Source organism: Grampus griseus, assembly GCF_964374135.1.
Source record: "Grampus griseus genome assembly, chromosome: 10".
In the NCBI taxonomy this organism is placed as follows: Eukaryota; Metazoa; Chordata; class Mammalia; order Artiodactyla; family Delphinidae; genus Grampus; species Grampus griseus.
The window spans coordinates 9,801,311-9,824,446 of record NC_139004.1 but is presented as its reverse complement, the minus strand read 5'-3'; the positions used below and the strand labels follow the sequence as shown (position 1 = coordinate 9,824,446).

General features: G+C 44.3%; 1 protein-coding gene across 4 annotated transcripts in view; it reads right to left on the bottom strand.

Annotated features, from left to right (window-relative positions):
* PHACTR1 (phosphatase and actin regulator 1) overlaps window positions 1-23,136 on the bottom strand; it is a gene marked incomplete at its 5' end in the record, with an annotated part of 541,508 nt that overhangs the window by 191,324 nt on the left and 327,048 nt on the right. For all 4 annotated transcript variants that reach the window (XM_082662612.1, XM_082662614.1, XM_082662613.1 and 1 more), the window contains one exon: window positions 13,482-13,646. In XM_082662612.1, coding sequence (XP_082518738.1) covers window positions 13,482-13,646 — 165 coding nt within the window. The remainder of the gene's footprint in view (window positions 1-13,481; window positions 13,647-23,136) is intronic.

The following is a 23,136-nucleotide window of genomic DNA, read 5'->3' as shown; positions in this document are numbered from 1 at the left end:
ATGTGCTCCAGAACCAATTTTCTACCCTAAAGACAAAAGTACAAAGGAAAGAAATGCTACAAACACAGATGTCTGTGGCAGGGTTATTTATAACAACACACACCCAAGGGAATATTTTACAGTCATTAGGAAGGTGACTTGGCTATGAGCAAGAGTTCTACTCCAACGTAACATTAAGTTAAAAAATTAAAATGAGAGCGAGATCAAATTATATTTATGTAATAGGGAAGAACAAATCTGACTCCATATTAGATGTTTCTTTTACTTTAACCTTTGTATTCTATTGCTTTTGCTTTGAGTTAAGAATGTTGCTTATAGCCTGAAATATACAGGAGAGCCCATTCTCAAGGCTGTGACCTTTAAGGATATAACACTTTTCCATTCACATAGAGATAAAAAGTTGCAGAACAGAGAATAGTATTTGTCTTGTTGGAAGTTTACAGGACCTACTTAGACAGCTAAAAGAACAAAGGATTTTACACCAGGAATTTTGCAACAACCAGCCACACCCCTCCCTCACCTTGCCTTTAAAAATGTTTTGCTGAAACCCTAAAGGAGTTCAGGGTTTGGGGAGGCACGAGCCACCCATTCTCCTTGCATGGCCCTGCAATAAACCTTTCTGTGCTCCAAACTCTGACTTTTCAGTTTGTTTGGCCTCACTGTGTGTCGGGCACACGAAGCTGAGTTATGTTTTGATTTCATCTATGTGAAGTCACTATGAATGAATGTAAGCAGATATGTATAATGATCATAATTTGTCAGCATGCAAGGATGAAGGGTGAATTTTCTATTTTCAAGCTTTAATGGAATCTTTTATTTAAAAAAAAAATCTCAAGTTTTCTTATTTAGAATCTAGATACAAAATTATGACACTAATTACCTTACACGGGGAGGCAGTTTGTGGTAATACCATAACATGACTCTTTCTCTTTTTAGAGATATTTATATATCTACGGTTAGCATTCAACACACAAGAGCCCAGTTGTCTTTACAAAACAACCAGAAACTGATGTGACTACAGCCATCATGGAAGGCCCATTATCATGAGTATCTCTGTAAATATCGACCTGACCCAAATCTATCAAGTTTCAGTCATTCATGAGGCAGGCAAGAATGATCCTCATTGTAATGGCAAATTTTCTGTTAATAAATCTTTCCAGTTGTCCATGCACGAAACAGAGTTTTGTGCTACAGTGGAGAAACTGTATAACTTTTTTTCACTTAGGAATATATTATTATAAAATGATGTTGTAAAATGACAGTTCATAGTTGCTTCACAGAATCTTCATAGAAACACCTGGAACTGTAATTACCATGCTGCTCAAACTACCTCATTAAACAACCCCTTCCCGGAGGCTGGGAAGCATTTAAAGGCCCTTTTCACGTGCGCCCTTGACAACCAGGTGCAGTGGTAGGAGGCAGCTTCCTACAATTTCAGAGCCTTTCACGGCTCCCAAGAAGCCAGAGAACATAAATCCTGGTACTATGGAACAAAGCAGCCTTTCCAAGGACACGAAGACGTTGCTATGCCACAGAAGAGACATTCATTCTCTTTAGAAACTCACGCTTGGTTATTGGAGGACAAAAATAGACTAAATGTTACAACAGTCTTCTATGCCGAAATCACATCTGCATCTGAACATCATCAGCCCTCCTCTCTTCTACTCCACAAAGACCTCTCAGAGCATCGCTTCATTATAACTCACTGGGACGAGACAGGAAAGTCCTCTGTGGTATTTGAGGTTATCACCCAGGTCCTCCCTCCCCAGGTCAGACTGCCACTCAAGGCCGGTTCTCGGTACACAATGCTTTCTTTCATTCATATGATTTCATGAATACCTCACCCAGTTTATATTCTATTCACGCATTGCCCCCACTCTAACTCACCCCTGGGCTAACCAAAAGAAGAAGGAAGACCTTTAAAACTGACCTTCAGAAACAATTTGAATCATGTGTGGGCTGTGTATTCTCTTATTAAGGTTACTTGATATTTGTTTTAGGCAAACAAGCCCCAAATCATAATTGATTCACTGCCTAATGTCATTCCTCTATCTCCTACAACTTTACGAGGAAACCAACACCACCACAAATCAACCAACACATAAAAGAAATCATTTTTTTAAAAGACACGTTCATATACATCATAGAGGTATTGTTCTCTGCCTGAGAAATGCCAGCATTAATCACTGAACACCAAGTCTTATTTCCAATATTATTTTGTCTTCTTAATGGGATCTGCTTTCTGAATTCAAGTGTGTTTAATATCTGTCTACCTAGATATACATACATCGTAACCTTTTCACTCTTTCTGCTTCCAAGTCACGTGTAACGGTGAAATTTCCGAGCAAAGCCTAGAAGACTTCGGTGTGAGACGGGCTTGCATTCATATCGTTTAGGGCTTTACCACTGACCAGCCAAGGGACCCTGGGAAGTTACTAGCCCTAAGCCTTATTATCTTTATGTATAAAACAGATATTCGGAGTAACTGCCCAGGACTGTTAAGGCTGTGAGAACTATATCGAAGTTCATTCAGTATCTGCCATGCAGTGGGCACCCAGCTATCCCCTACTACCACTGTTATTACTAGTGGTAATATGTTATTATTGTGTTTACAGTGAATAAAGTCCAAGGGAAAAGGTCAAAGAATTCCGGGGAAACACAGAAGGTGAATCTCTACAGGCAGACTTCAGAGACACTGTGGTTCGGTTCCAGATCTCTACAATCAAGCAAATATCACAGTCAAGCAAGCCACGTACATTTTTTTGGTTTCCAAGGGCAAATAGAAGTTCCGTTTACATTATACTGTAGTCTATGAAGTGTGCAATAGCATTCTAAGAAACAACATACATACTTTAATTTAAAGATACTTTATCGCTAACCGTCATCTGAGCCTTCAGCGAGTCGATCCCTGATCACCATAACAAATAATAAAAAAGTTTGAAATATTGCACAAATGACCCAAGTGTGACACAGAGACAGGAAGTGAGCAAATGCTGTTTAAAAATGGTGCCGATAGACTTGCTGGACACAGGGTAGCCACAAACCTTCAACCTGCAGAAAATGCATCATCTTCAACACACAATAAGGCGAAGCAAGATGAAACGAGGCGTGGTTATATATTAAAGCGACAGTCGTGAGAGAAGAGTGCACACTGCAATTGGACTGAATAAGGAACTACAATAGATGCTTGATTTCCAGTGTCCCCAAAGTGAATGATGATTCAGAGAGTCAGGGTGCTTCCGGACTGGAAGCCTGTTAGGGCAGAAATGAGGCATTTGGTGCACACATGCTTATTTAGGTGATGGTGGGAAGGTCCAGCCAAGGGCTAGCGTCAGGGCAGAGGCTGAACCTGCCACCAGAGATCTGAGTCCACTGCCACCATATCGATGGAGCCAGCAAATGACTAAGAATGTAATGGACTCAGGAGACATCAGAGCTTCAGATGGGACACATGAGTGCTCCCAGAAGGAAAGGGGAGGGGAAGAATGAGAAGGGAAAGGACGCGAGGAAGAAGCATAAAGAAAGAAGAATGTGGTGAGCCCAGCCGGGAAGCGCTCAGGGCCAGTGGAGCATGGCCGTCAGGGCTGGTCCAGGGAGAGGTGGCAGCAGAGCGTGAGGTGTGCTCCTGGAGGGCCTGGAGGTGGGGAAGGCATCGTGCTTGCTGGCCTGGGAGCTGACCAGGGTCACAGACAAGAACCGCGGGGAGAGGTGTCGAAGGAAGACAGAATCCATGATTAGCCAAAGAAACTGGCCCTGGGACAAAATTTCCGATCAAGACACCCAGCAGAAGTGCGGGAGAGGAGAGAGACACACAATATGAGGGCTGGGAACAAAGAAATTTACTTCTGTAACTATGCTAAGGGACTCAACCACCATTAATGGATTCCACTGAAATGGCAGGCAGTTGAGGGCTGTCTGAATGTTTTTATGAGTCTCAGTCCCGACGGCTCTTTCCACTACGCCTTGCAAGTTAACTGGTACTTCTACTGTGTTTGCAGAACAGAACTGGCCTCAGGGTCTGCAACTTATGTCCATGTGGCTTTAGCGTCTCCATTCTCCCCGCCTTGCCTGGCACGGGCCCACCTCGCGCTTATTATCCTGGCAGAAATAGTAATGGCATCTCATTTTACTGTCAAAGATGCCCAGGTCTGGAAAATAAAGCACACGGTATCCTGCCTACGTCTTTCTCTACTTTTGAGCATTCTGACTTGCCACAGAGATCTGATTTTCAGATTACATGCTCGTTGTTTTTTCCCCCCAGAACACCTCTTCATACATCAGTATTTTTGCCTACGATGCAGCAAAGGAAAAACAGGATGAAGCACTTCCTCAGGGGCCACTGTGTGTGTCCACTTAATTGTAAATTCTTAGAGAAGAGGAAATACTTTAGTGACCTAACTTGTTGGTACCTAGGAAAACACGGCGTAAACTCCAGCTTGGTGGGATTGTACGATGTGTCTAAAAGCAAACTCCTACACCCAGTACCTGAACAAACATTCCCAAAATCTAAGAGGAGCTCATGAGAATTGTCATCTGAGAGACACACACACCATCCAAAAACTGAAACTATGAAATAAGAAGTCTTTTGTTCCTCTTGGATGTTTGCTTACTTTTTAATGCATTTCTAAAAAAGAAATAATGGTAGATAAAACTTACAAAAAATTTACTACATGCGAGGTGTGATTCTAAGAGCTTCCACAACTAATTTTTTTTTCCACCCTCACAGCTTTAGGAAGTGTCAGTTTTATTCCTATTTTAGCTGAGGGAACTGAACTCAGACAGTACAAATAACCTGCCTGAGAGAGCTCAGCAGTCAGGCTGTGGGGTCTGTGCCCTAACCAGTGGTCCACACGACCTCCTCACATAGAACTCCAGATTATCTTGGAAGTCAGTGGCCAAGCAGACACCTTATGACAAATGCTGTAAGGCCTGTGTCCTTTCAGAATCAGTTCTGCAAATGTCTAGCCCTAAATCTAGCACCTGCTCCAGAGGTCTGCGTGGTCACTGTCTGCTTACCTAATCCATGCATCTTTTGTTTCTATGTACCAAATAGCAGAAAGACATCTTGTTCTACTGCAAACATAAATGTAATGGTTTTGAATGGTATTTGTTTGCAGCCAGTGTCAATTTATTCTTTCTTAGCCATTCAACAAACAGGAAGTGCCTGTGGTATACATGGCATTGAACTAGATACTGTATGATACGAAGATGGGTAAGCTGTTAACCCCTGCCTCTAAGGGCATTCAAGAAAGACGTTAGGACCTCCAGGGTTGGTGCCTATTGATGCGATTCTCTTCCTTCACATTTCAGCTTTCTAGAGATAAGTCAGAAAAGGAAAGTGTCCTGTCACATCACTGTTCAGTGCAGATGAATGATACGTTTTAAAGCATCTGAATTATGAGTTCCCACACTCATGGACCCAAAACACAATGTAAGTGATAAGATTCCAGGTTAAGTTCAAGTTCCAACTCTTCCATTTCTAACTGGAAAGTATTTAGCTGCGCTAAGCCTCAGTTTCTTCACCTGCCAAATGGGCTTAATAACACTATGTAGGTCTGTTGTGAAAGTAAAGTAATAACGCCTGGACAGGGTCATGCACGTGTCACATTCACAGAAAACCCAACAGATTACAGCAACTGCTGTTGTTGTTGTCAGTATAAAATTGTAAAAGCAGTCTACCTGGAAAGAAGGGAATAAGGAGCACCTGCAGTTTTCTTAGACCTCAACAATGGAGGTAGCTGGCTTCCAATACTGGCACCCAATGAACCATGCTCCTGGCACTCACACCCTTGTTTCGTTTGCTCCAACAATGAGTCTGGGCTGCTCCTGTGACTTGTTTTAAGCAACCGAATACTGCAAATGGGATACTGCGCCAATTCTGGACTTGAGTCTTAACGGGCCTGGCAGCTTCTACTTTCACATTCTTGGGGGCCCTGAGTCATCCTGCTGGAGAGACCACGGGAAAAGACCACACGGACTGGCACTGAGAATGCCTGGAGGAGAGAGGCCTACAGCTCTCCCCATGGCCTGGTTAGTCTCCAAATGACTCCAATCCCATCTGCCTGCAAACACGTGAGAGACCCCAAGCGACACCAGCTGAGCAACCACCCAGCTGAGCCCAGTCACAGAACATAATACAACTGAGTTTGTCGCTTTAAGCCACTAAGTTTGGGGGTGTTTGGTCCCATAGCAACAGATAACCCAAGCAACAGTGCTGCCCAAATAACCTGACCTGTGAACAGCTCTGAGAAACTGAAAAGCATTCGTGGATGATGGCAAGTTCTTCCAAGGCCGGGACCTTCCAGCTTATGCTTCAATCACTGTCCTTACCTCTCCCCTTTCAGACCTATTAAACAGAGGACCTCAACAGTACGGTTGGCTGGCCACCGCATTCGGGTACCCGCTACATCAGGTGCTCTACTTAATGCTGGGGGACAGAGAGGCAAAGGCAGGATCGCTATCATCAAGGACCATATAGTCTTGACATGCAAGCAAAGAGTGTTGGATAACATGCACTTTGAGAGGTAACAATGATATCTTTACAATCCCCACTCCGGGAGGGTGCCGATTCCCACAACCTTTAGCCTGTACCTCCTAGAGATGTCCTTTAAAAATAGGGCCTCTACACTTCCCTGGTGGCTCAGTGGTTAAGAATCCACCTGCTAATGCAGGGGACATGGGTTTGAGCCCTGGTCCGGAAAGATCCCACATGCCACAGAGCAACTAAGCCCATGCGCCGCAACTACTGAGCCTGTGCTCTAGAGCCTGAGAGCCACAACTACTGAGCGCTCGTGCCACAACTACTGAGCGCTCGTGCCACAACTACTGAAGCCCACGTGCCTAGAGCCCATGTTGAGTGGCAAGAGAAGCCACCGCAGTGAGAAGCTCACGCACCAACATGAAGAGTAGCCGCGCTCGCCATAACTAGAGAAAGCCCGTGCGCAGCAACAAAGACACAACGCAGCCAAAAATAAACAAATAAAATAAATTCATTAAAAAAATAATAAAAACAGAAGAAAAAAACTCTTAAAAAAAAATAGGGCCTCTAAGTCTACTTTGCCTTCTAACCTCTAGATGTTCCCTTTGTGAGTCATGATGGATACGCAGGTAAGAAGATTCTGTGCCTGTCCATGCTCATTCTTTTTTTTTTTAAAGAAACTGAGTTTTCCAATCGTACAAAGAGAACTGTGATCCAGCCAGGTGCTGAAAGCTACACAACTTGATGATTTCTTATTAAGATCAGATGCTCAACAGTGCTCTGATTATTTGCATGTCTTTCTCCTAGTCATGAGACTTGTCATCACTGAAAAATGCGTGGAAATACAGTTATTTGGCCTCACAGTTGCTGCGCTGGTGTTTCTATTCCCCTTGGAATGCCAAAGCCATGTTAAGGTGAACTCTGCATCTTGACACAATCCAACCAATCTCAAACAAAAAAACACCTCCCTCAAGCTCTACCCCCTTCTGGTGATTACTCTATACTTCTCCTTCTCCCTCCCAGACGAACTCCTTAAAAGAAGTAGTCTGCTTCCTCAAGTCTCACTCACACCATAACCATATGCTTTCTAAACTCCCAGCCATGCAGCTTCCCGAAACTGTTCTCCCCAAGGGCACCAGTAATGAGTTGTCACTGAACGCTCCAGACACTTCTCAGTCCTGACCATCTTGCCGGGACCTGGCAGAGTGGACCCTCCTCCTTTCTTGAACTCTCTCCTGCTCCGGTCAGGAGATACCAATGGCCCCCTCCTGGTTTTCCTCCTAATTCTCTGGCGGGCCTTATCTGCCTTCCCTGTAGACTCTGCTGCTGCCTGTGTTCATAACTTGCAGGTCAGTGGTCCTCAGGGGGCTGCCACAACCCCTCTTTGCTTCCCATGTCAAATTCTCCTTTGGAGTTTTCATCCCATGGCTTCAACAAATATCCCTCCAACTGGGGTATCTTGGAACCACATGAAAGCCAGCATGCCCCCAAATAAAAGCTCATTTTGCCCATAAACCCGATGTAGTATGTGGTACCTCCATCCATCTAACGGCAGGTCACTGCTCAGAGAGAAACAAGAGCGTGGTTCTTATTCTTCCTTTATCCTCCACATCCAACCTGTAATCACGTCCTGCTCATTCTATCTCCTAAATATCCCTTGCAACTGTTCACAGCCTGTAGCTCCTAATGCCACTCTTTTAGCCTAGGTTATCTTCATCTCTCCCCAACAGTAATAATTAACCACCTGCTAACCAGTTTCCTTGTTGCCAGAATCAACAGACACACTTAATATTCCGTTGGATGTGACAGCAACGAGGTATCTTCTTAATTCTCTCACAAGTAAATTTTCTCTCATTACAGACACAAATATATGGAAGAAGTTATGTTAACAACTTGAAAATAACATTGGGTACCACTCCAAACTCTTCCCATAGCATAGAGAATGATCTTTCAGAAAGGCAAGTCTTCTGATAGCTTCATTAGGGTAATGCATCAGGATAAAGCCCAGACTCCACGACGTTCTACTAAGAACCTTTATGAGCAGACCCTTGCCCACCTCTTCAACCCCATCTCTCAGTACTCTGTACTCCTCCCTGCCCAACAGTCCTTTCCAAACCACAACCTCTTTCCAAGCTATAGATTGTCAATCTCTCCTCCTCTCTTTTCCAGGTTTTCTTACATCCTGTTCTTTCCACTGGGAGAGAACACTTCCACACGTTCACTGCCTAATTCCTTGGTTAAACATTCATTTCTCTAGGAAACCTTTCCTAGTAAGTTACAGCTCAGTTGGGTTTGTCTCCTTTGAGTTCCTGAAGCCCCTGCGCGTCTCCTGTTGCTTATACTTTGTTGTGAGTATTGGCTTAACTACCTGTTTTTCCTCAAGACCATAACCTTTGGGAGATGTCTGTCTGCACTGTTACCTTTTTTTAGCGAAGGTGGCAGTGCTTGGCAAATACATAAGCGCAACATGCCAAGTGGGTATCGTTTCTGAACTCCCTACGGTTTACAGAAGTCTGAAATCCTAACCTCTGGCCAGGTAGATATCCTCAGCCCACCCCACACTCCTTGCTTTCCATTCTCCAGCCACTGGTCATCCTTGCTTTCCTAGCTGGCTGACCCCTGCTTCTTCCACCACAGGGCCTTTGCACATGCTGTTTCTGCTACCTGGAAGGCTAATTTTCTAAATTCCTACGCCTCCTTCACATCCCAGCTCAAACTTCTCTTTCTTAGGAAAGTTTCCCTACTCCCCCAAGCCCCGCCCCCCTCATTCTTTCAAGTAGCTTCCCTTCACTGTCCTTATCACAGCTGTGATCTTAACCTTTACTCTTGTAATTTGACTGTCTCTCCAGAGACACCGTGCATGCCATGAGCTCACCGACAAGGTCCAGTTTCCGCTCGCAGTCATACTCCCACGGCCAGTTTCAGTAAGTGATAGGCACTCCGGAAGAGGTTTTTATTTTTAATTTTTTTGCTCAAGGCCCTAGGGGTGCAGGAACGCTTAGAAGCACAAAGCGAATTCTGGCACGTTGTAGGCTTCCAGGGCCAACTCTCGCAGCTTATGATTTTCTTTCAAGAGGAAATAAAAGCATAACTCGGTGGCGTCTTCACAGCTTATTCCTGCCAGTTCTGCTTTTCTATAAATACAATCCTCATTTCCAAGGAATCTGGATAAGATGGCTGCAGCTGACTATTTTGGGGAGGCCCTGTCGATTCTATTTCAGAGGGGATGTTGTCATCTGTCTTTGCTCCTGGGGCAGGTGTGGAATGTGTCGTGGACCCCTGTCGCTGATTCTACAGAAGAAGTTGGACATGTCAGGCTAATTGCTTCACAGGCCCTGGACAGAGCCTCTGAGGACAGGCTGAAAGGCATGTTGAGATCTCCCGAGGACCCATTATTTTATGTTCTATCCATTACTGTTTTACTCCTACTGTCGTGTGATGCGGGGATGCTTCTGAGAGAAGCTTTTTGTCCTGTAGTGTTTTCTCCACCAGAGTTCAGTGCTGAAGGCCGTTTAAGGACACCAGCCTCCAGCTTACAATAGGAAGATGTCTGAGCAGCATGGGACGTGGAGATCGGTCTTTGAAAAATTCATGTAATTGTTGATGCCAAAGTTAAGGAAAATGTTGACATCATAATTTTCCAATGTAGTTTTCTTATTGCTACCATGACTTACAAAGCAAGATTTCTGGGTGCACCTTTGAAAATGCTGCATACACAGGCACATACATCCTGTAACTTGAGTTACAGTAAAACTACAGTATAGCTAATTGCGGCAAATTATAAAGGTAACTAACTCACTGTGGAAATAATAACAGGCCAAGTATGCATTGTAATCATGTAACCTTTCATGTAATCAAGAAAGCACACAACTTTAAATACAAATACATAATATAAATGTAATATCTGGACTTATTCTTTGTATTTAAAATTGTGGAAATTATTGTACATATGAAAGGACATTACAGACACACACATATAAGACAAGTAAATGCATAACAGCTAAAATTGGCCAACCAATTAATATTCCCACAGTCAACCCTCTTGTATATTTAATATTTGACTCTTATCCACACATAGGAAAGTCTGCACTTCAAAGTACTATTTGAACATATATATAATTTATCATGCTAAACATCCTTAAATTGTCAGTATTTTTCTCCTTGGAGCTAAAAACTAGCACAGAAAGTCTCTCCTTATTTCCAAAAATAAGGAATAATATTTCTGAATCCAGTTAAGAACAAAGGATACTACAGTGTAAACCACTGGTTTTAAAAAACCTAGAATAGCTTGTTATATCATATAACCATCCATCACAATATACGGATATGCTCTAGTCTATCCTCTATTTTCTCTAATTCAGGAGCTGAATATGTCTCTTTAAAATAAAATCACATACAAAAAAATAAAATACAATAAAACCACATACAAATATGGCATTCGGTTGCCAAATTAATCAGTTTGGCCCTCGAGATCACAAGAACTTGCTAAGAATAGTTAATAATAAGGATTAAAGCTGCAACTTTGCCTGTCTCATGTTTTAATTCTTTCCCTCAAAAGTTTTAAATGAAAACATTTTCAGACTTTTAATGGTTCATGAGTGGTTTGATGCCACTGTACTTGCATCCATCAAAGGACAAGTTCTCCAACATCTTTTTTTTTTTTTTTTGGCTGCATTGGGTCTTCGTTGCTGCGTGCGGGGCTACTCATTGCAGTGGCTTCTCTTGTTGTAGAGCACGGGTTCTAGGTGCGTGGGCTTCAGTAGTTGTGGCAGGCGGGCTCAGTAGTTGTGGCTCGTGGGCTCTAGAGCACAGGCTCAGTAGTTGTGGCGCACAGGCTTAGTTACTCTGTGGCACGTGGGATCTTCCCGGACCAGGGCTTGAACCTGTGTCCCCTGCATTGGCAGGCGGATTCTTAACCACTGCATCACCAAGGAAGCCCTCCGACACCTTAAAAAGTCTGCACGACGGTTCAGGTGCCATTTCACATGAGAAGCACCAGACCTTCGCCCTGTGGTCTTGCCAAATGGACTACGCAAAGCTCTGGAATGCCAGGAGGAAATGCATCTGCCACCGTCATGCGGGAATTCATGCTGACAAATGGCAACTATTTAAATGGATGTGTGTATTATTACAAACCATTTTCATAGCAGAGTCAGGAAGACCATCGTAAAGGAACTTGTGGAATCTTTTTTTTTTTTTTTTGCGGTACGCGGGCCTCTCACTGTTGTGGCCTCTCCCGTTGCGGAGCACAGGCTCCGGACGCGCAGGCTCAGCGGCCATGGCTCACGGGCCTAGCCGCACCGCGGCATGTGGGATCTTCCCGGACCGGGGCACGAACCCGCGTCCCCTGCATCGGCAGGCGGACTCTCAACCACTGCGCCACCAGGGAAGCCTGGAACTTGTGGAATCTTTATTGTTATTTTTTCCAGTGCTTACAGAACATTCCCTTCTTCTTTCCTGTTCACATGTCTTACCCCTCACTCTGCCTGAAAATATATTTCATTTAGATTTCTCCTCTCCAAGGCCATGATGTAAGTGCCCTATTCTGTTTCACTCTTAGGGGACACAGAGGAGTCATCCATTAGAGTTTCCCTTGCACGTAAATCTCTCAGTAGTGTTTACAAATACGTAAGCGACGTACACATTTTATGCCACCTTAACAAGTCTGTACAATGACCAAAAGGGAGAATGCAGTCAGGTGAAGAGTGGGGTGTAGTCAGGTAAATGTCAGCGGCGTGACAATTTAGAAATTCATGGAATTCGGAGGTTCACTGTAATCTCAGGAATGAACAAATTATATACAGCCACAGGGCACTGAGGTTTCCATCTCAGAAACAGTCAGAAAGCACGAAACTGGGGATGTCTACCATGAGAACTGTTTCAGATTCCAACTTTCCTATGTTTGTTCTTCTCTTTCATTCCCCAAAGCAGCTAGCATGAAAATTCTCAGATTTGTGGACGAGTATTCATGTACAAGAAGCAGATCATCGCCTATTTCACAGTTTAGACGTGAGCCAAAGCGGGGAGAGGACCAAGAAACAGAGGAGGTGATGATTCTGAGGAAGAGGGAGAACAGGCTGAATTTTTGAGGACACAGAGGACGAAGGAAATAAAAGCCCCAGAGTATCCCTGGAATGACCCGGGTACCAAAATCAGGACAAAACAAACAAAAAGAATCTGCACGGCTCCTCCATCACCTCATGTCAAACCCGACAGGGTCAAATCAGAACTCTTCACGTTTCTTTCCCTATACATCTCCCTCTGCAATACTCTTACTTATTAAAAAATACCCACATAACGTGCCGCCATAAACACCCCACAAACACTAAGTCATGTAAGGTACTATTTTCACCCCTATCTTACAGGTGGGAAACAGGTACAGAGTTAAATTGAGCAAGGTCATGCAGCCACCAAGTTTCAGAGCTGGGACTTGAACTCATACAGTCTGACTCCAGAGTCTGTGCTCTTCACACCCCTGCCACGCTGACTTTACCCAGATTCCTTTGCCGTCCACTCGGCTATGAACTATATAGTTATCTTTGTCATTACAATGATGCTTCGCTTACTCAAGCTTTTGTCTCCATGAAATAACCTATTCCTATCTGCCAATAACCATATATAACTTACTTTCTGCTCCTGTGTTGATTTTTATGGGAGCAGGGAAAATAAGGATGAAAAATGAGAAATGGACTGTCGACGCTAGAATGAAAGCATACAGGTATGGGAAAGGTGGAGTTCTAAGTTCAGCTATTTATAGATCAAATAGAAGTGGTGGTTTTATAAATTGCAAAGCAACAACCAACAACCTGAGCCATGAGAACACACATAGGACCTAAAAGCCAATCTCCATCATTCTGAAGGATCACTGAACACAAGAGCAAGCCTAAGGCTGGATTCTCTTCCTTTGGTTCCGACAGCCTAGGGTAATTAAATTCTACGAATGAACGTACAGAGCTGAAGAAAACAAACGCCCGATGAGAAACAAAGGAAAACATAACCTTACCTGCAGACGTGTGTTTGAACTTTTCACTCTTCTTCTTCCTCCATTTCCAAGGCTTGAAAATCCTTCCCAGGTTGGCAAACTTACTCCTCCTCCGGATGGGTGGGGTGTGGGTACCCGGGACAAGGGAGTCAGATCGCATTGCCGCCAGCCTCTCCACTTCCTCAGCTTGTTTTCCCGAGAAAGAGATGGAAAAGAGCGAGAGAAGGAAAAGTGTTAAAATGGGAGCCTCACAGATGGCCAATGCTTGCCATGGTTACAGATGACAGAAACCACATGACCCAACTTCCGTTTCTCTTTCTGCCTTTTGGAATGGAAGTCCTACCAACGTGTTCTAAAGGCTGGTGACAGTCAGCCCAACCCTAGGAATCTGGAGCACCCCAACCAAATTTGCCCAGCCTTCACCTAGGCTTGAGCAAAAGGATGAGGTGTTGGAGGAGGAACAGAGCGCCCCTGACCCATCGGAGCCTCCCCTACGAGGCAGGGACAGGGCATCCAAAGAGTCAAATGACAGTGTAGCTACTGGCCCAGCACTTTCTCAAATAAGACTTGACAGATGCCATCACTATAACACCGTCAGCTGAGAAAAGAGGAGGGAGAAAACATTTATCAACCGCCTATTCCAGCGCCAACATCTCCACCACCCACAATGCTCTTTCCTACAACCATGCTTCACCCAGACCTGCAGAAGTACTAGCATCTACTGAACGAGTGCCTCCGCCTTAAAATCCACTGACCGTGTTTAGAAACACTTACACTTCATAAGATTTTACAATTGCCACAATTCGTTTAGGTCTTTTTGTTCCTGGTGCTTTGCTTTAATAAAAAAAAAATTCCTGTAAATTGAGAGTTGAGCGTGACATTAGGTACCATCTAGCCTAATCCCAACAGCTTGACGTTTTGAGGACATGAAGACCTTCAAACTCATAATGCCCAGGGGACCCTTTCTTAAGGGCCACAAGCACTCTGACCGCTTATCACTTGGAATAAAACTCTTTTCCAACGTACATGAGCATCTATAGATCTCAGTGAGGTAAAGAGGCCCCGACTTGAATTTTTATGACAGGCATAATCTGAGAAAATAACCTCCTTGGCGAAATCAAGGCAGGTGGGAGGGACCTGCCGTTCCAGAAAGTCCAATTACATCTAGAGCTGCGGCCAATCCAGAACCACTCTGCTGGGCCTCTTGACACCATCCTTCAGAAAAATTTCCTGGACTTTGCAACACAGGCTGTTCTTGGAATCTCGATCTTACAGCCTGATGTTCTACCTGCCACCATCCAATATGGTTTTAACCAGGAGATTCAATCATTCAACAGATACATATGGAACCCTCAACCACATGCCGGGCCGTGTGCAATGGTGACAGATGACGACAGGTTGGCAAAGGCTCCCGGGCAAGACGGAAAGGAAGTAGCTGAATCTGAGTGACATCTGGGAAGCCAGGAGTCAACAGGACCTGGGACTGACTGGGTGGCTGAGGGAGAGGAGGCAGGCCATTCCTGATGGCCACATTCACATCGGCGGAGTGGCCCCCTTCATTCATGGAAGCTGGGAACATGGGGGACATAAATTGGGCGGGGGAAGGCAGTAACGATTTGGACGTATTGCATGGCGAAGGCACTTTGAACTTTTTTTAAAGTAATTAATTATTTATTTATTTTTGGCTGCGTTGGGTCTTCATTGCTGCGCACGGGATTTCCCTAGTTGCGGCGAGCGGGGGCTACTCTTCGTTGTGGTGCGCGGGCTTCTAATTGCGGTGGCTTTTCTTGTTGTGGAGCACGAGCTGTAGGTGCACGGGCTTCAGTAGTTGTGGCACACGGGCTCAGTGGTTGTGACTCGCGGGCTCTAGAGCACAGGCTCAGTAGTTGTGGTGCACAGGCTTAGTTGCTCTGCGGCATGTGGGATCTTCCTGGACCAGGGCTCGAACCCGTGTCCCCTGCATTGGCAGGCGGATTCTTAACCACTGCGCCACCAGGGACGCCCGCTTTGAACTTTTGACTTGACGTGGTTCAATGAATGGGTAATCCCCTCTTTTCAATCACTGTCTTAAGTGACCACTTAATAGTGCGCCAGACACTGATTATTTCTGGAGCAGATGCACAGAAGATCTGGACACGGCTGAGCAGACCCTAGCGGAAGAGTCAGAGACATCAGTGTGGAAAACTGCTGTGACGGGGAACTCCGCCAAATTCAACGGAGGCAAAGAGAAGCTGACTCTGCTTCACAGAGTTGGAAAACACCCCCCGGGCGTGCCACGTACCATTTGGGGCTAGATTTTGAAAGAAAAGGAACTGTTCTCCCCACGTGAGGAAGAAAGAGGAGTGGATTCCTGGAAAGAGGAAGAGACCCAAAAGGAACAGAGAGGCCTGAAAGAACATGGCATGTCTGGGAGCTTCAAGAAACCCAGAGAAACCCGGAGTGTCAGCCAAGATGGGGAACCAGAGGTGAGAGGTGCGAGAGGGGGCTGGAGCCAGATCCTGCAAGCCTGGGGGAAGTTTATTAGGTGTTTGGGTTTTATCCTATACCCAGAGGGAGAAGGAAGAGAATTCGAAAATGGGGATTGACATTATGACATTCAACAAATATGTATGGAAAGCTCACTCTGTACCAGACACTTAGGCTATGTCCGTAAGCAAAATAGATAAAAATGCCAACTCAGGGAGCCTACCCTGGGAGGTAGGGTGAGCAGCAGACATTCCACAGTCAAGCTAAATCAACTGCAGAGTATGGTAGAAGATACTCGCTTGGGCTTCCCTGGTGGCGCAGCGGTTGAGAGTCCGCCTGCCGATGCAGGGGACACGGGTTCGTGCCCCGGTCCGGGAAGATCCCACATGCCGCAGAGCGGCTGGGCCCGTGAGCCATGGCCGCTGAGCCTGCGCGTCCGGAGCCTGTGCTCCGCAACGGGAGAGGCCACAACAGTGAGAGGCCCGCGTACCGCAAAAAAAAAAAAAAAAAAAAAAAAAAAAAGATACTTGCTTGGGGGAGAAAAAAAAAGTGACTATGATACAAGTTAAATGAGATCAAGAGTGCCTTGGTGGAGGAGGGGCTCAATTTTAATCAGCCTGACCGAGAAGACCTACCACCAGGACACAACCAGATGTGCTTCTTAGGAGAATCATTTTCACAGCAATGGCATCTTAACTGGAGTGTGAAGAAACAGGTGGCAGAGGAAGTAATGAGGAGGCTACTGCACTCGTCTGGAGGGACAGAAGGGACACAGAGAAAAAGATGCAATCCAGCACGGGGAAGAATTATCTTGGTAATTTTCCGGATACACATGGGGGAGGACAAAGAAGCAAGAATTAAGTTTTTGCTTTCCATGACTGGGGAGATAACGAAGACTTTACATTTTTTAACGAACTCTGAGTATAAAGGGAAGAAGCCAGCCGAACAGGATGGTTGCTCAAGGACAAGGGGTTTGGAACCAGATAATGCAGTTTTTGTTTTTGTTTTTTGCATACCTCTTTAGGGAGTCGGACTTTATTTCTTAAGGTAACGGAGCACAACTGAAGGAAATGTGTCAGGATGGGGAGACGGGATCACGTCAGTAGGCTGAGCTGCAAGAGCCAGTGCAGAGTAAGAGGCTGAAGATGTAGGGAAGAGATTGAGAACTTTGTGAAACAAGGTTCTTAGGGAGGAGAAGAGGTGGGATGACAAGTGCTTATAGAAATTCGTCATCGGAGGACTTTACTCTGAGTCACTGAACATCTGAACTGAGATATCTGGTCACAAATGGCACAGATCAGATGGGAGCCTCAGAAGGATTAATGTGGTAGCAGTGGATAAAATGGATTATTGGAGCCTGATGGGAAGAAGATAAAGACTGAGGTGACTTTAAGTAAGTTTGGGTTACAGAGAGGCTGAGGAGACTGTTTTAAAGAACGAACTGCAATGAGTAAACAGAAGCCAAACGGAGGAAGTGAACAGCCTCTGGAGCAACACTGAATTTGGAAATTATTCTCTTTAAAGGGTATCAGCTGCTGGAGTTGGTGCTCCCTCAACAACGCTCAGTAGCTGGGAAGAGCCACACAGCGACAATTGTGGGAAACCACAGCAGGGAGGTTTTGAGTCCAGGATGCAAACCAACTCAAGAGAGTCTGGTGATCTGATTCCCACAAGATCCCTTTCTCTTTTCTACGCATCACCTTTTAAAATTTTCTTGCTTCAGTTGCTAATCTCATTGTTACCTGTCCACATTTTGCAAGTCTCCAAACCTACCTTCCCAACCCTAATCTCCTGCCTTCAAACTTGTATTTTGAACTGCTGCTAGCTTACTCTTCCAGAAGCCCACTCTTCTCAGAGACTTTCAAGGAGTCCACACAACTTACAGTAGAAAGTTCTCGTTTCTTGCTTTGCCCTTCAGGAAACTCTGCCTGAGCTCCTGCCCAGAATGATCTTCCAGTACCTCTCTAAACATATGCTGCGGCCCAAATGAAACACTGTCTGGGTCCCAGTGGGCTTTGGGGGTGGGGATCAAACCCCCGAAAAAATACACAAAATTTCATGTCTATCTGAGTATCTACATTTGGTTGGAAGAGTTCCCATCTTTGAGTCTCCAAACAGACTAAGACACAAAACGTAAAAAATTTAAAGCATCCCAGTTGAGGCTTTATATGAGTTCAGCCAACTTAAAACATCCTCTGCTACGGATTAAAGGGAGGGAGTATATACTAAAGCCAGAAAAAGATAAACAATGAAAAACAAAACCAAGATACAAGTTATTCAGGATTGACACGAGTTTGCTCTCATCGTTGGCACTCCCTAATGGTTTGTTTAATAAGTAAATGAATGAGAGCATCTGATGCAGCTCCTTCACACCATCTTGAGGTATGAAAATCAGCATCACTCTTCGACTTAAGAAAAATGTACCACAAGGACCAAAAACCTGCTTCATAATCACATTTTCCAAAAATGAGTAAAAATTATTCTGAAATTACCATGTTAAAACAATTATAAGGGAGAGACCTTCAAGATGGGCAGAGGAGTAAGACGTGGAGATCACCTTCCTCCCCACAAATACATCAGAAATACATCTACATGTGGAACAACTCCTACAGAACACCTACTGAATGCTGGCAGAAGACCTCAGACCTCCCAAAAGGCAAGAAATGCCCCACATACCTGGGTAGGGCAAAAGAAAAAAGAAAAAAGAGACAAAAATAGGGATGGACCTGCACCAGTGGGAGGGAGGTGTGAAGGAGGAAAGGTTTTCACACACTAGGAGACCCTTCGCGGGCGGAGACGGCGGGTGGCGGAGGGGGTAGTTTCGGGGCCGCAGAGGAGAGCGCAGCAACAGGGGTGCGGAGGGAAAAGCGGAGAGATTCCCGCACAGAGAATCAGGGCCGACCGGCACTCACCTGCCCGAGAGGCTTGTCTGCTCACCCGCCGGGGCGGGCGGGGCTGCGAGCTGAGGCTCGGGTTTCGGTCGGAGCGCAGGGAGAGGACTGGGGTTGGCGGCCTGAACACAGCCTGAAGGGAGCTAGTGCACCACAGATAGCTGGGAGGGAGTCTGGGAAAAAGTCTGGAGCTGCCGAAGAGGCAAGAGACCATTGTTTCGGGGTGCGCGAGAAGAGGGTAAGATTAAGAGCGCTGCTTAAAGGAGCTCCAGAGACGGGCGCGAGCTGTGGCTAAAAGCGCGGGCCACAGAGACGGGAATGAGACGCTAAGGGCGCTGCTGCCACCACCAGGAGGCCTGTGTGCGAACACAGGTCACTAGCCACACGCCCTTCCGGGGAGCCTGTGCAGCCCGCCACTGCCAGGGTCCCGGGATCCAGGGACAACTCCCCCGGGAGAACGCACGGCGCGCCTGGTGCAACGTCACGCCGGCCTCTGCCGCCTCAGGCCCGCCCCGCACGCAGTGCCCCTCCCTCCCCCGGCCTGAGTGAGCCAGAGCCCCCAATCAGCGGCTACTTTAACTCCGTCCTGTCTGAGCGAAGAACAGACGCCCTCCAGCGACCTACACGCAGAGGCGGGGCCCAATCCAAAGCTGAGCCCCTGGGAGCTGTGAGAACAAAGAAGAGAAAGGGAGATCTCTCCAGCAGCCTCAGGAGCAGAGGATTAAATCCCCAGTCAACTTGATGTACCTGCATCTGTGGAACACCTGAATAGACAATGAATCATCCCAAATTGAGGCCGTGGACTTTGAGAGCAACTGTAGACTTCGGGGTTGCTTTCTGCATCTAATTTGTTTCTGGTTTTATGTTTATCTTAATTTAGTATTTTAGAGTTTATTCTCATTGGTAGATTTGTTTATTGATTTGGTTGCCCTCTTTATATATAGATAGATAGATAGATAGATTTTTTTCCTTTTTCTTTTTGTGAGTGTGTATGCATATGCTTCTGTGTGTGATTTTGTCTGGATAGCTTTGCTTTTACCATTTGCCCTAGGGTTCTGTCTGTCCATTTTTTTTTAGCACAGTTTTTAGCGCTTGTTATCATTGGTGGATTTCTTTTTACATTTGGTTGCTCTCTTCATTTCTTTTTTTTAATGACTTTTTAATTTTTAATAATTTATTTTATTTTATTCTTTCTTTCTCCATTTTCTACTGAGTCATATGGCTGACAGGGTCTTGGTGCTCCGGCCAGGTGTCAGACCTGTGCCTCTGAGGTAGGAGAGCCGACTTCAGGACACTGGTCCACCAGACACCTCTGGGCTCCATGCAATATAAAACGGCCAAAGCTCTCTCAGAGATCTCCATCTCAACGCTAAGGTCCACTCAACGACCAGCAACCTACAGTGCTGGACACCCTGTGCCAAAAAACTAGCAAGACAGGAACATAACCCCACCCATTAGCACAGAGGCTACCTAAAATCATAATAAGGTCACAGACACCCCAAAACACACCACTGGACATGGTCCTGCCCGGCAGAAAGACAAGGTCCAGCCTCATCCACCAGAACACAGTCACCAGTTCCCTCTACCAGGAAGCCCACAAAACCCACTGAACCAACCTTAGCCACTGGAGGTGGACACCAAAAACAATGCAAACTACGAACCTCCAGCCTGTGAAAAGGAGACCCTAAATACAGTAAGTTAAGCACAACAAGAAGACAGAGAAATACACAGTAGATGAAGGAGCAAGGTAAAAACCCACCAGACCGAACAACTTTAGAGGAAATAGGCAGTCTACCTGGAAAAGAATTCAGAGTAACGGTAGTAAAGACGATCCAAAATCTTGGAAATAGAATAGACATAATGAAAGAAACATTTAACAAGGACCTAAAAGAACTAAAGATGAAACAAACAACGATGAACAACACAATAAATGAAATTAAAAATTCTCTAGAAGGAGTCAATAACAGAATAACTGAGGCAGAAGAACGGATAAGTGACCTGGAAGATAAAATAGTGGAAATAACTACCACAGAGCAGAATAAAGAAAAAAGGATGAAAAGAATTGAGGACAGTCTCAGAGACCTCTGGGACAACATTAAACACAAAACAATCGAATTATATATAGGGGTCCCAGAAGAAGAAGAGAAAAAGAAACAGACTGAGTAAATATTTGAAGGGATTATAGTTGAAAACTTTCCTAATATGGAAAAGGAAATAGTCAAGTCCAGGAAGTGCAGGGAGTCCCATACAGGATAAATCCAAGGAGAAACACACCAAGACACATAATAATCAAAGTAACAAAAATTAAATACAGAGAAAAAATATTAAAAGCAGCAAGGGAAAAGCAACAAAGAACATATAAGGGAATCCCCATAAGGTTAACAGCTGATCTTTCAGCAGAAACTCTGCAAGCCAGAAGGGAGTGGCAGGACATATCTGAAGTGATGAAAGGGAAAAACCTACAACCAAGATTACTCTACCCAGCAAGGAGCTCATTCAGATTTGACAGAGAAATGAAAACCTTTACAGACAAGCAAAAGCTAAGAGAATTCAGCACCACCAAACCAGCTTTACAACAAATGCTAAAGTAACTTCTCTAGGCAGGAAAGACAAGAGAAGGAAAAGACCTACAATAACAAACCCAAAACAATTTTAAAAAAATGGTAATAGGAACATACATATCGATAATTACTTAAACGTGAATGGATTAAATGCTCCAACCAAAAGACAGAGACTGGATGAATGGATACAAAAACAAGACCCTCATATATGCTGTCTACAAGAGACCCACTTCAGACCTAGGGACACATACAGACTGAAAGTGAGGGGATGGAAAAAGACATTCCATGCAAAAGGAAATCAAAATAAAGCTGGAGTAGCAATTCTCATATCAGACAAAATAGACTTTAATATAAAGACTATTACAAGAGACAAAGAAGGACACTACATAATGATCAAGGGGTCGATCCAAGAAGAAGATATAACAATTGTAAATATTTATGCACCCAACATAGGAGCACCTCAATACATAAGGCAAATGCTAACAGCCGTAAAAGGGGAAATCGACAGTAACACAATCATGGTAGGTGACGTTAACACCCCACTTTCACCAATGGACAAATGAGCCAAAATGAAAATAAATAAGGAAACACAAGTTTTAAACAACACATTAAACAAGATGGACTTAACTGATATGTATAGGACATTCCATCCCAGAACAACACAAGACACTTTCTTCACAACTGCTCATAGAACATTCACCAGGATAGATCATACCTTGGGTCACAAATCAAGGCTTGGCAAATTTAAGAATATTGAAATTGTATCAAATATCTTTTCGACACAACACTATGAGACTAGATATCAATTACAGGAAAAAATCTGTAAAAAATACAAACACATTGGAGGCTAAACAATACACTACTTAATAACCAAGAGATCACTGAAGAAATCAAAGAGGAAATCAAAAAATACCTAGAAACAAATGACAATGAAAACACAACGACCCAAAACCTATGGGATGCAGCAAGAGCAGTTCTAAGAGGGAAGTTTAAAGCAATACAATCCTACCTTAAGAAACAAGAAAAATCTCAAATAAACAACCTAACCATACATCTAAAGCGATTAGATAAAGAAGAACAAAAAACCCGCAAAGTTAGCAGAAGGAAAGAAATCATAAAGATCAGATAAGAAATAAATGAAAAAGAAATGAAGGAAACAATAGGAAAGATCAATAAAACTAAAAACTGGTTCTTTGAGAAGATAAAAATTGATAAACCATTAGCCAGACTCATCACGAAAAAGAGGAAGAAGACTCAAATCAATAGAATTAGAAACGAAAAAGGAGAAGTAACAACTGACACTGCAGAAATACAAAGGATCATGAGAGATTACTACAAGCAACTCTATGCCAATAAAATGGACAACCTGGAAGAAATGGACAAATTCTTAGAAAAGTATAACCTTCCAACACTGAACCAGGAAGAAATAGAAAACATAAACAGAGCAATCACAAGCACTGAAATTGAAACTGTGATTAAAAATCTTCCAACAAACACAAGCCCAGGACCAGATGGCTTCACAGGCCAATTCTATCAAACATTTAGAGAAGAGCTAACACCTGTCCTTCTCAAACTCTTCAAAACATAGCAGAGGGAGGAACACTCCCAAACTCATTCTACGAGGCCAACATCACCCTGATACCCAAACCAGACAAAGATGTCACAAAGAAAGAAAACTACAGACCATTATCACTGATGAACAAAGATGCAAAAATCCTCAACAAAATACTACCAAACAGAATCCAACAGCACATTAAA